This window comes from Microcaecilia unicolor, chromosome 7, assembly GCF_901765095.1.
Source record: "Microcaecilia unicolor chromosome 7, aMicUni1.1, whole genome shotgun sequence".
NCBI lineage: Eukaryota > Metazoa > Chordata > Amphibia > Gymnophiona > Siphonopidae > Microcaecilia > Microcaecilia unicolor.
This window is the reverse complement of record NC_044037.1, coordinates 100,108,838-100,120,399: the sequence shown is the minus strand read 5'-3', so window position 1 is coordinate 100,120,399 and position 11,562 is coordinate 100,108,838. Positions and strand designations below refer to the sequence as shown.

At 44.0% G+C, this 11,562-nt stretch overlaps 1 protein-coding gene across 4 annotated transcripts; it reads left to right on the top strand.

Annotated features, from left to right (window-relative positions):
* Positions 1–1,567: 1,567 nt before the first annotated feature.
* On the top strand, positions 1,568–11,191 carry LOC115473910 (arylamine N-acetyltransferase 2-like). Of its 4 annotated transcripts, XM_030209109.1 has the most exons (3): positions 1,569–1,750; positions 6,483–6,628; positions 8,783–11,191. In XM_030209109.1, the coding sequence occupies exon 3, from the start codon at positions 8,786–8,788 to the stop codon at positions 9,617–9,619; it is 834 nt and encodes a 277-aa protein (XP_030064969.1). In that variant the 5' UTR covers positions 1,569–1,750; positions 6,483–6,628; positions 8,783–8,785; the 3' UTR covers positions 9,620–11,191. The 4 variants fall into 4 exon arrangements, with proteins under 4 accessions (XP_030064966.1, XP_030064969.1, XP_030064967.1 ...); XM_030209106.1 differs by lacking the exon at positions 6,483–6,628 and having other exon boundaries at positions 1,568–1,791; XM_030209107.1 differs by lacking the exon at positions 6,483–6,628 and having other exon boundaries at positions 1,570–1,750.
* The last annotated feature ends 371 nt before the right edge of the window (positions 11,192–11,562 follow it).

The following is an 11,562-nucleotide window of genomic DNA, read 5'->3' as shown; positions in this document are numbered from 1 at the left end:
TCCTGGTTCTATCCAGATAGTAATAGGGACCACCTGGATCAAAGGTAAAATAGCATGTTGGTAGGGCAGGGTGGGGGATTCAATGAATACCTTGAATGCCTTGACCGCATGCCACTGACTGGGGCAAAGCAAGGGTAATTATCTTATCTCCGAAACTTTGCTACATGCAAAAGACGATCCAACAATCCTAGACATATGTCCACCTGGATACTACATTCTTCATTTTCCCACAGCCAAAAAGAGAGGAGGTGGATTGAAGTATACAGACAAATTAAGCGAGGAGGAGATGGTAATTCATAGCAAGAAAGAAGCAGCTGATAACAGTTGTGGAATGGACTTGGATTTGATGTACTTTTAAATTGAATATATGTAGACGCACACAGTGAAATAAATGGAGTAACACAGAGTTGGTACCTCATCTACGGATTTGGACAGTTTCAAAAGGGAAAATCTAAGATAAAACATTGAAGGACAGATCCATTATATTTGAACGTTTTATAGATTACATTTGAGTAACACTCTTTGGATTATTTAAAATAAGTATGATATAGGGAAGGTATATCAGGCATTGTATCCTTGATATTGATAAGAATGATTATTATCTATACATGGAAAGATGTTGAAGATATATAATTGATGTAAGTATGAAGCTTAACTGTTTGCATTTTTGAGAGCTGAGTGAATGTTTTTTAGATTAGCGGGGATGAATGATGAATAAATGTGTTAAAAAGTTTGAAAAGAACATTTATGAAGATTGTAATGAATAGATTACATTATTGGATTACATAGTTACTTGTGATTTATGCATGAATATTCATAAGGAATATCCCGAAAAGCTGGCCCATTGGCAACAACTTTTTAGGATATCCCTAATGAATCTTCATGAGAGAGATTTGCATACAATGGAGGTACATGACTAGGAGTGAATAGCATCGACCTTTGCTTAGGGCATCAGATTACTTGGTCTCAATATCTGTGCTTGGTGCAAAAATGATTTTAGAAACTAGAAGCAATTTTACAGCCAAACAACAAAGAACCCCACAGACCATTCCTTAACTATTTCTTTGTTGTTGCTAATGAACAGAAATAAAACAAAACAAAAAATATATATATTTTTTAATGGACTAATTAATACTTTTTTTTACTAGCTTTCAAAGTATTGCCTTTGAAAGCTAGTAAAAAAAATGTACCAAGTCCAATAAAAAGTATCATGTTATCTTTTTTGTTTGTTTATTTTGTATTATTTTATTTGTATCCATTACCTTTAAACGAGGACTAATATGGATAGCACAGCATTTTATCCATTATTATTGCTGTAATTAGTTAGTTGTAAATAGTTTGACTTTTAGACAGTATGTACATGTTCTGGCCTCTCTTTACTCCCCCCCCCCCCCCCCCCCAACTACTGCTTTATACTCATAACACTCGATCCAATCTTGAAAGCACACTAGCTGCAAGTTCAAAAGTCCTTGGGCGTCAAGGGGCGGTGCAGCAGTAGCAGTGGCGGGTTACACACCTCTCTGTGGGACTTCCCTAGCACATGAACAGGGTCGCTAGATCAATAAGGAAGGGTGGAATCAGTCATGTCTCTTGCTTCACTGTGTAAGTGAATTCCTGCCTATCTTGGACTACAAAAACCGAAACTACTAGGCTTCTGATCAGGAACTTCCGGGTGTCACAGTCACTGCTGCTAGAGAAGAGGATCAGCAGCGCCTCTCCCTCTCCCACTGTTCCGGTCGGTGACACGTTTGTAAGTGAAGGGATATCATGGCTCAGAAAGAACTAGTAAGAGTAGGTTGTTCTGTTCCTTTACCCAGCGAGGGGAAAGTATGTCCGTTCTGCAATCTACATGTCCTGACAGTAGCACTTCCCTCGCTTTCACTGACAAAAGTTAGCTTTCATTCTGTCGGCTGCAGCTCAGCTCCTCTCAGTCCTGGTTGGAACAGGTAAAAAGATCTGGTTCATGCTGTGCACCAGATATCAGATACATGAGCCAGTTAGGTACAGCCTAGGGTATGTAATGTAATTTACCAGAAAGCTTTTTTGTTGACTCAGGGAAATTCTTAGTTTGAGTAATGATTTCCTTTACAGTGGAGAGCCAGGAGTCAGAACATAGGAAATCTAATCCTAACTCTGCCACAGGTTCTATGTGAGTGCCACACCTGAACTCTGGACCTGCCTAATTACTTTTTCCTAGGTTCTCTCCCTTCCTGCGTTTCCATGGGTGGGTTTTCTCCCTGCTTCACTGCTTCCGTACCCCTTCCAAAGCTCCCCATCCCTGACATCTCTAGCCAGAGGCTGGCTCAAGGGATAGTGGTGCCCAAAGCCAACTTGCTTTGGTGGTGCCCCTCCCCTCATTGCATCACTTCTTGTTCCCCCGCCCCAGTCCAATCTCTCGCTCCCCATCTGTCCCCCTCTCCCCAGTTTCAGCACTGCTCCCCCCCCCCCCCCATCATGTAAAGTTTACATCAGTCACCAGTGGCAGCAGCATGATATCAGGATATTTTATTTATTTATTGCATTTGTATCCCACATTTTTGCGGGTTCAGTGTGGCTTACAATATGAGTTGAATGTTGGGAATACAATTTGTTACAGATTGGTTATGGATTACATTGTGCAGAGTTATGCGAAACAATTGAGGTGTCGTTGCATCAATTGAGGTATTGCATCAGAGGAGGCAGGATGTGGCAGAGAGAAGACCCAGGGGATGGCCAAAGGCAGCCTGTCATACTGCTGCCGCTGGCGATCAATGTAAACATTACAGGACCACAGGGGAGTGAGAGAGAAGAAGGAGCAGTGCCAGACCTGCAAGGAGGGGAAAGAAAGAAAAGGCTTAACCTGTAGGCCAGGTAGGGTAAGAGGCTGGGTATTTTGGCACCCTTAATCGCCGGCAGCCTGGGCCAAAGCCTCACCTGATCCAGCAGATAAGCTGGTCCTGTCTCTCTAGCCCTGAAGTCTTTTGGCTGGTCTAGGACAAAAGGGCAGCAGCATGGAAAGGAAAGTTGGCAGAGGGCCTGTGAATCAGCCCATGCTCATTGGCCCTCTGCTCTTACAAGGTTTCCTTGAAAACAGAAAGGCCATGCAGGATGAGGGGAAGAGAAGCAGAGCCACTGCAGGGTCTGTGAGTGAGTGCCAACTCACAGGTCCCATGTCGATTTTTCTTCCTTTCCTCTCTGTTCTGTCTCTTCGCATACGCAGAATTTAAGTCACTGATGAGTGTAACACAATTTTGGGGTCCTCTTTCTTCCAAGCCCCAGATAGTCACCTAGTTCACCTATGGCTATATTTTAGCACTGATCTGTAATGCTAGAGAAGAGTTGCTATGGGGCTCATTTTTGAAAAGGAAAAAGTTCAAAAATGGCATAACAGACAGATATACATTTTTCTCACAGAAAAATGTCCAAGGTGTATAATCAAACAAACAAAAAACATTCAAGTCCACTAGTTGCCTAAAAAGATGTTTCATGGTTGTGACATGGGTGGTGTTGTGATGAATGTTTTCTGCCCAAACTGATAGCAAAATGATTTCCTGGGGGCAGAAAGAAAAATGCCTGGAAGTAGATGCTTTAAAAGCGTTACGGGTATTAATAAACTTTTACAACTCTAGATTGTCTCTTTTGCCTCTGGAATCTGTGGTCCATCACCCACTACTTCTGTTTGGTTTTTTTGTGTGTGAGGTGAGGTGGCCATGGGAACAGAGGGTGGAACGTGCACTGTTGCTGGGCGATGGGGACGGGCAGTGGTGTAAAGCAGGTGCACCATTTAAACACTACCTGTTTCGTGGAATGGTGTCTCCATAATTTCTTGTCATTGGATATTCTGTACATTCTGATTTCAGCAATGTTTTTTTTCCAAGTTTCTCTTTGATATACCACCAAGGGAATACACCATCATTTCTTATGAAAAAGCATTAACATGTATTTCATTAACAAAGGGGCCTCAGTGCATGTGACCCTACCTATATATAGTGCTTGTACGTGACTGGTGCTGTGATCCTGGGGGGCAATGCTTCACACTCACCTTTCTAGGCAGCTCCTAAAGACATTGTGTGGGGGCAGGTGATGGTGGTGTTTCACTATTTGTCTCCTATGCCTGAAGCACAGGAGGACCAGTAGCTCTGTCTCCTCCACAGAGAAATTTGGTTCACTTCTCAGAGATATAGTTGGGCACTGTGACGAACATTCCTTCATGTGCAGAGGTGTGTATATATACCCACGTTTTGCACGTGGGGAGAAATGTCCGTTGCCTAGGATGCTTTTTTGACATGGGACCAGTACTGCTGTTGCACATTTTTGCATAGTGTATTTTCAAATGACAGAAATATTTAATCTCTGCCTATCTACAAAGCTTTCAGTACATCTTTTAAAACTTTTTTTTAAATTTCTCAAATGCATCAATCATGCTGTATAAAATCTTTAAATTTTTTATATATATATATATATATATATATATATATATATATATATATATATAATCTCTCTATATAAAACGCACCTCCAACGTTCTAATGAAGCCTCTGTTAGCCAACATTCTAAAGTGAAGGGGGTGAGATCGCATTGTGTCTGCCCCGCCCACGCGTCAAACGTGATGACGTCGAGGGCGGAGCAAATACACTCAACCAATCGCAACGCTCGGCAGCGAAGCGTCAGGGAAGGAGGCGGCGCTCCCGACGTCTAGCCTTCCCTTCGCTGTGTTCCGCCTTCTTCTGACGTCAAGGATGACGTCAAAAGAAGGCGGAACACAGCGAAGGGAAACCTAGACGTCGGGAGCGCCGCCTCCTTCCCTGACGCTTCGCTGCCGGAACCGGCACGGAGGTAAATTTGAAAACAAGAAAAAACAAAACAACCATGTTGGGGGGAGAGAAGAGGGTGGCCACTAAAGAACAACAATGGGAGCGGGAGGGCAGGGGAGAAACGACAGCATGGATGCGAAGGGGGGGGGGGGGGGGGGAGAAGAGGGCGGCCCAGGCTGGGACATGGGAGAGAGAGGAGCATGGATGCAAGGGGGGGTCATGAAAGGGAGACAGGGGACTTGCTGCAAAAGGATGAATGGAGGCGGCAGGGGACAGAGGAGCATGGATGGGCATGGATTGGGATGGCAGGGCTCAGGAAGAGAGGGCAATTGCTGGAAAGGGATGAATGGAGGGGGCAGGGGACAGAGGAGCATGGATGGGCATGGATTGGGAGGGCAGGACTCAGGGAGAGAGGGAAATTGCTGGATAGGGATGAATAGAGGGGACAGATGGGCATGGATGGAAATGGATTGCAGGGCAGGCCTCAGGGAGAGAGGGCAATTGCTGGATAGGGAAAAATGGAGGGGCCAGGTGACAGATGAGCATGGATGGGCATGGATTGGAAGGGCAGGACTCAGGGAGAAGGGAATTGCTGGATAGGGATGAATGGAGGGGACAGATGGGCATGGATGGATATGGATTGCAGAGCAGGCCTCAGGCAGAGAGGGGAAATGCTGGATAGGGAAAAATGGAGGGGCCAGGTGACAGATGAGCATGGATGGGCATGGATTGGAAGGGCAGGACTCAGGGAGAAGGGAATTGCTGGATAGGGATGAATGGAGGGGACAGATGGGCATGGATGGAAATGGATTGCAGGGCAGGCCTCAGGGAGAGAGGGCAATTGCTGGATAGGGAAAAATGGAGGGGCCAGGTGACAGATGAGCATGGATGGGCATGGATTGGAAGGGCAGGACTCAGGGAGAAGGGAATTGCTGGATAGGGATGAATGGAGGGGACAGATGGGCATGGATGGATATGGATTGCAGAGCAGGCCTCAGGCAGAGAGGGGAAATGCTGGATAGGGAAAAATGGAGGGGCCAGGTGACAGATGAGCATGGATGGGCATGGATTGGAAGGGCAGGACTCAGGGAGAGGGGAATTGCTGGATAGGGATGAATGGAGGGGACAGATGGGCATGGATGGATATGGATTGCAGGGCAGGCCTCAGGCAGAGAGGGAAAATGCTGGATAGGGATGAATGGAGGGGGCAGGGGACAGAGGAGCATGGATGGGCACACACACACACACTCTCTATCACACTGTGTCTCACATACACACTTGCACACACTCTCATTCTCACACACACACTCTCTCACAAACACACTCTCTCTCTCACACACTCACACTTTCACTCTGACTCTCACAGTCACTCTCACATACACTCTCCCAAACATACACACTCCGAGGAAAACCTTGCTAGCGCCCGTTTCATTTGTGTCAGAAACGGGCCTTTTTTACTAGTATATATAATAAAGAACCAAGGGCCCCTTTTACTAAACCACACTAGTGATTCTCAGTGTGGAAAATGTGATGCAGCCTATTCAATTTGAATGGGCTTCATCGCATTTGTTGAGTGGGAGTCACTAGTGCGGTTTAAGAGCCCTGAAAAATGCAAAGATGTATTGTACCCAAACTCTTTCTAAAGCTCAGACAGATTGCAAATGTTCAATGAAGTTTCACAACCACCAGGGTCAGCGTTTTTGGTTGTAAAAGGAAAAAGAGGACTCCTTGGCCTTAACACTTGTCCCTGAGGAAAGCGACTGAAACCCGCGGAGTTGGGCGGTTCCAGGGGAAGGCGTATCAGGAACAATGAGAATTCAGTAGTGTTCAGCGAGGTGAGATAAGTGCACAGTTCTTCACCATATATATATATATATATATATTTTTTTTTATTTGTAAGAAGTCTTTTATTGAAAATTTGCAATAAACAATGTACAATAATCATCGCTCTACATTGGAGTGTTTACAATATAGTCTCAGCAAGGTGAAGTCCAAGTAGAACAATGAACTGCTACCGTACAACAGTAAAATATAACGGTAGAAACTTCAACTTTGTATTATTATGTTTTAATAAGGAAACATTCCCCTCCCCCTAACCCTCCTCTCAACAGTCGCCCTTTCCAAAATTAAGACCTACCTAATCCCTCCCACCCCCTGTTTTCTTCCCTGCTTCATGGCTGTCTCACTCTGCATCATACAGATTTTTCCCGTGCATTTATGCTAGTAATTACCTACTGCAGTAGCAAAAAACTGCCATATATCATGCCACTTGTGCAGTTGATGTCTCCTGACTGCCAAGAGTCTTTCCATCTCACACACATGTTTCAGTTTATTGTGCCATCTCTTAACCGACGGGACCCCGTGGTGCTTCCAGTGCTGAGCAATGGTTACTCGTGCAACACACACCGCCTGCCTCAGCAGCTTATGCTGCGCTGCCGGCATGCCCTCTACTTTTACAGCAAAAAGAAACACCGTCGGGGCCCACGGAATGGGCGTTTGTAACCAGCTCTGCAACCTGTTTTGAACCGCTTTCCAGAAAGCTCTCACTTTATGGCAGTTCCACCAGAGGTGCCCCATCGTCCCCCTCATGCCGCATCCCCTCCAGCAGAGACCTGATGTGTTTGGGTATATGCGCTGGAGGCGATCAGGGGTAAGGTACCATCTGTATAGCACCTTCACAGCATTTTCCTTTAGCGGGACATGTGTGGAAACCTTTGTCGCTTCACGTTCTATTCTCTCCCACCCCGGCACATCCAGTGTCACCCCCAGCTCCCTCTCCCAACCTCTCCTATGACATTCATACACAGGGTGCTGCATAGATATATATATATTTTTTAAGTTGGTGTGAGTTTTATAGCACTATGGTGTTGGGAAGCAAAAGAAAATAATGTAAAAAAAAGTTTCCCTATACAATTGTAGAGTAACCCAATGAAAGCATTGTAGCAGCTTCATAGTCTGCAGTAATAGTGGAAAAATATCTGAGGGTACTCTATTTCAAAAAAATATATATGAAACTATATTGGTGAGTCCTGTGACGGAAGTTTTGTACAATATCTGGTGGCTTTCATTTCTGGTTTGTGTGTTTATATATTGGATGTTACCAGAGACATTGATATTATTCATTCGCTTTCTGTTAGTAAAAATGCCTACATTAAGGTAATGACTCGGGGACATTGTAAGTAAATCTGTTTTTGTCCTCTCCTTTCAACTGGCAAGAAACACCATGGAAGATTCAATCTAGAAAGCCATGACACTTCACTCTTTTAAACAGAAATCAGAAGCTTTCCCCCCATTCCAACCAGTTAATTTATTCTTCAATGTACAGAAAAAGTTTAGAGCCAAATCTTATTGAGTAAAGAAAGCAATTCATTGAGAAGGCTCCTCATAGTTTTTGAACTGCAAAGTTTCAGAAATGCATTTACAGAAATTGATTCCAAAGCTGGACCTTTTTCTATAGGTTACTTAGAGGCATATTTTCAAAGCACTTTGGGAGGCTAAGTTCCATAGGTCAGCTCAGGGGGTCTAAGCTGAGGCACGGAGAGAGAGAGAGAATTTTTTTTTTGGGGGGGGGGGGGGGAGGGGACTCTACATTCTGCCTAAAGTTCATAAGTTCTTCAATCTTTAGGGACACTAAGAGGCATATTTTCAAAGCACTTAGCCTCCCAGCTTTGAAAATATGCCTCTTAGTGTCCCTAAAGATTGAAGAACTTATGAACTTTAGGCAGAATGTAGAGTCCCCTCCCCCCCCCCAAAAAAAATTCTCTCTCTCTCTCCGTGCCTCAGCTTAGACCCCCTGACTCAATTAATCCAACAGCAATTTGTTTTGCAAGAATACCTTGATTGTGTATTCCTTAGAACAGGGATCTTATCCAAAGTGCATGTTACATACATGGCAACATTTTAAAACTAAGGAATCACTATGAAACAGATGCTGTTCTTTATTTGTTCAGGAATTTTAATTTTGAGCATCTGATGTTTCTCACCTGCAGAGAATGGACGTATCTCTGTACTTGGACAGGATCAGATACCGTGGCACCACAGACCCATCTCTGGAGACCTTACTAGGATTGCACAAGTGTCATGTCCTCTCTGTACCATTTGAGAGCTTGAGCATTCACTGTGGAGAGAAGATCACACTGGATCCTCCATCTGTTTATGACAAGATTGTGCAGAGGCACCGTGGTGGCTTCTGCTTTGAGAACAATAGTCTATTCTTCTGGCTGTTGAAAGAAATGGGCTACCAGGTCCAGATGGTGTCAGGCCACGTGCAGAACATCTTCACCAAGCGATATGGCCCTCCCAATGATCACATGGTGCTGCTGGTGGACTTGGGTAACCAAAGGTGGATCTGTGATGTTGGCTTTGGTGATGCCTTTAGAACTCCTCTATTACTGGAAGCTGACAAGGAACAGGTTCAAGACAATGGTGTCTTTAAGCTCCAGCAAGATGGAGAGAAGTGGTACCTACAGAGACTCTTGGAAGATGAAGGTACTGGTACACAGGAGTGGACAAGTCTCTATAAATTTACACAGAAGGAACAGAAGCTGGAAGATTTCAGAGGCATGTGCGAATATCACCAAACCTCACCTAGCTCCATTTTCTTCTCCAAGTCCTTCTGTTCCTTGCATGTTCCTGAAGGGAAAGTGACATACATGGGCTGGAGATTGATCATTACCACATTCACTGGGACATCCAGTCAGAAGACCACTATCCAGCTTCCTGAAGAAGAGATTCCCAATGTGCTGAGAGAGCGGTTTGGGATAGTGTTGACCAGCCAACTTATCCCAAAAGATGATGCAATCATTCCGCCTCCTCCCATCTATTAAAGCACAAGTGGACATTGATTATAGCACAAAAAGTAGTTTATAAAAGAGAATTTTTTTTATGTTGAAACATTTTATTGATGACTTGGCATTGAACAATAAACAATCCAAAACAAGTCAGCTTAATTTTACAGAACTATAACAACCCAGAGTACCCCTCCCCATCCCAGATATTGAAATCAAACAGAACATTGCAAGAGGCGTGGTTTTTTATTACCTTTCACCTGTAGTCACACATGAAATCATGAAGTATATCTATAATCCACCCTTTTCCTCCCCCTCTGTTATAATGTGATGAGTTAAATGTTAACTGACAATGAGAAAGAGAATGCACCTTCAAATTGGGGGCAGGGGTTATGAATTCCTCTGTAGAACTTTTGGGGGGGAATCTCAGTCCCTGCCGTCTTGTTCCCTTACCTCCTTTCCCCTACTCATCTATTTCTCTTCTAGCCTTCATGCACTTTGCTTCCTTCAGGCGTCACCCGAGCTGTGAAATATGTAAATGAGTTCATTGGACCAGCGATGTGCACTCAGGTAACATGGGTGTGCAGCTAGCATTGCACCAGTTGTCTCCAAGTGCATGGTGTTCACAAACTAACCTTGCCAAGCAGGCACTCTCGAACAGTATCGGATCTCCATGTAATTTTTATCTACAGCTTTTATCAGAATGAAGCCCAATGAATGTGGTGACTTTGGATGGGATAGAGTTCAGCATAAGGTTCTGAGCACCTGTGGAGATGTGATCCTCTAGTAGTGTCTGCTCAGGCTGTCTGGTTCTGGGATTGGTGATTGATTTGCATGTCCTTGACCTTCCAGGTGTATCAAAAGCTGTTGAGCACATCAATAAAACCATTGCCCCTGCTCTGATTAAAAAGATAGGAGTTTAACTAACCTGTAAGCTGTATTTTGCATTTATTTCCCCTTACATGGCCACTAGACCTCTGCTCTGTGTATGGCCAGGTGGAATAAATGTTGATATTTGGCTTAAATGCTCATTCTGATGCTGGAACAAAAAAGTCACTAATGGTTTAATGTATCCCCTCCTGTTCTAAATGTCCAGCGCACAGGTATGTCAAGGACAGATGACATGCTGGAAAGCAACATGAAAGTGAGAATTTTAGATTCTCCTAAAGGGGTCATGTGGCGTGGTTGCCAGTTCACATGGGAGAAACAAAATTTTCACATGCATTAGCTAAATAGCCTGTTTCAAGGGCTGTGTTGACACATTTTAGTGTTAATCATGATGGTACCAAATGTAGGAGCCTCTGATTTCAGAACCCAGCCACTGAACAGCAGCTTTCCTGGTGCTAATAAGATATTTAAGAGTTCATAGTAAAGTGCAAATTGAGTTATGTAATTTGCTTCTCTGGATTATAGTCATAAACCAGTATAGCTGGAATCATTTAATGCACAAAGCTGCAAATAATGGAAGGTGACAGACGTAGGGAAGGATGTTCTCTGGAGCTGGACACCAGGATCAGGCAATGCTAAACATTTGGGATCCCTTAGGAAAGGAAGGTAGTAGTGGTTGCTGAGGATGGGCAGACTGGATAGGCCACTTGGCCCTTATCTGCTGTCATGATTCTGTGTTTCTGTTTCAACATCTCAGAGGTATAACATAGCATCAATTAGTGGTCAATAAACTTAAGTTTAAACCTAAATAGGTCAGTGAAGTATTACTATCACACCATATGTCAAAAAGGAAACCAAAATAACTTGAACAACCAACAACCCATACACTTCCTCACTATGATCCTACCCACCCCTTATCCTCTCCCTGAATAAGAACAGTGGAGTTAAGTAGACAGCCTTTAACGCCAGCAAAGAAAGCTCAAGGGGAATTAATTGTGAAGATTACCCCATAAAACCTGAACAAGCCCCTAAAGGATTAAAGATTTGGCTATGGGCCCTTGATGCCAGAGACTGAAAATACAACCCCCCAAATG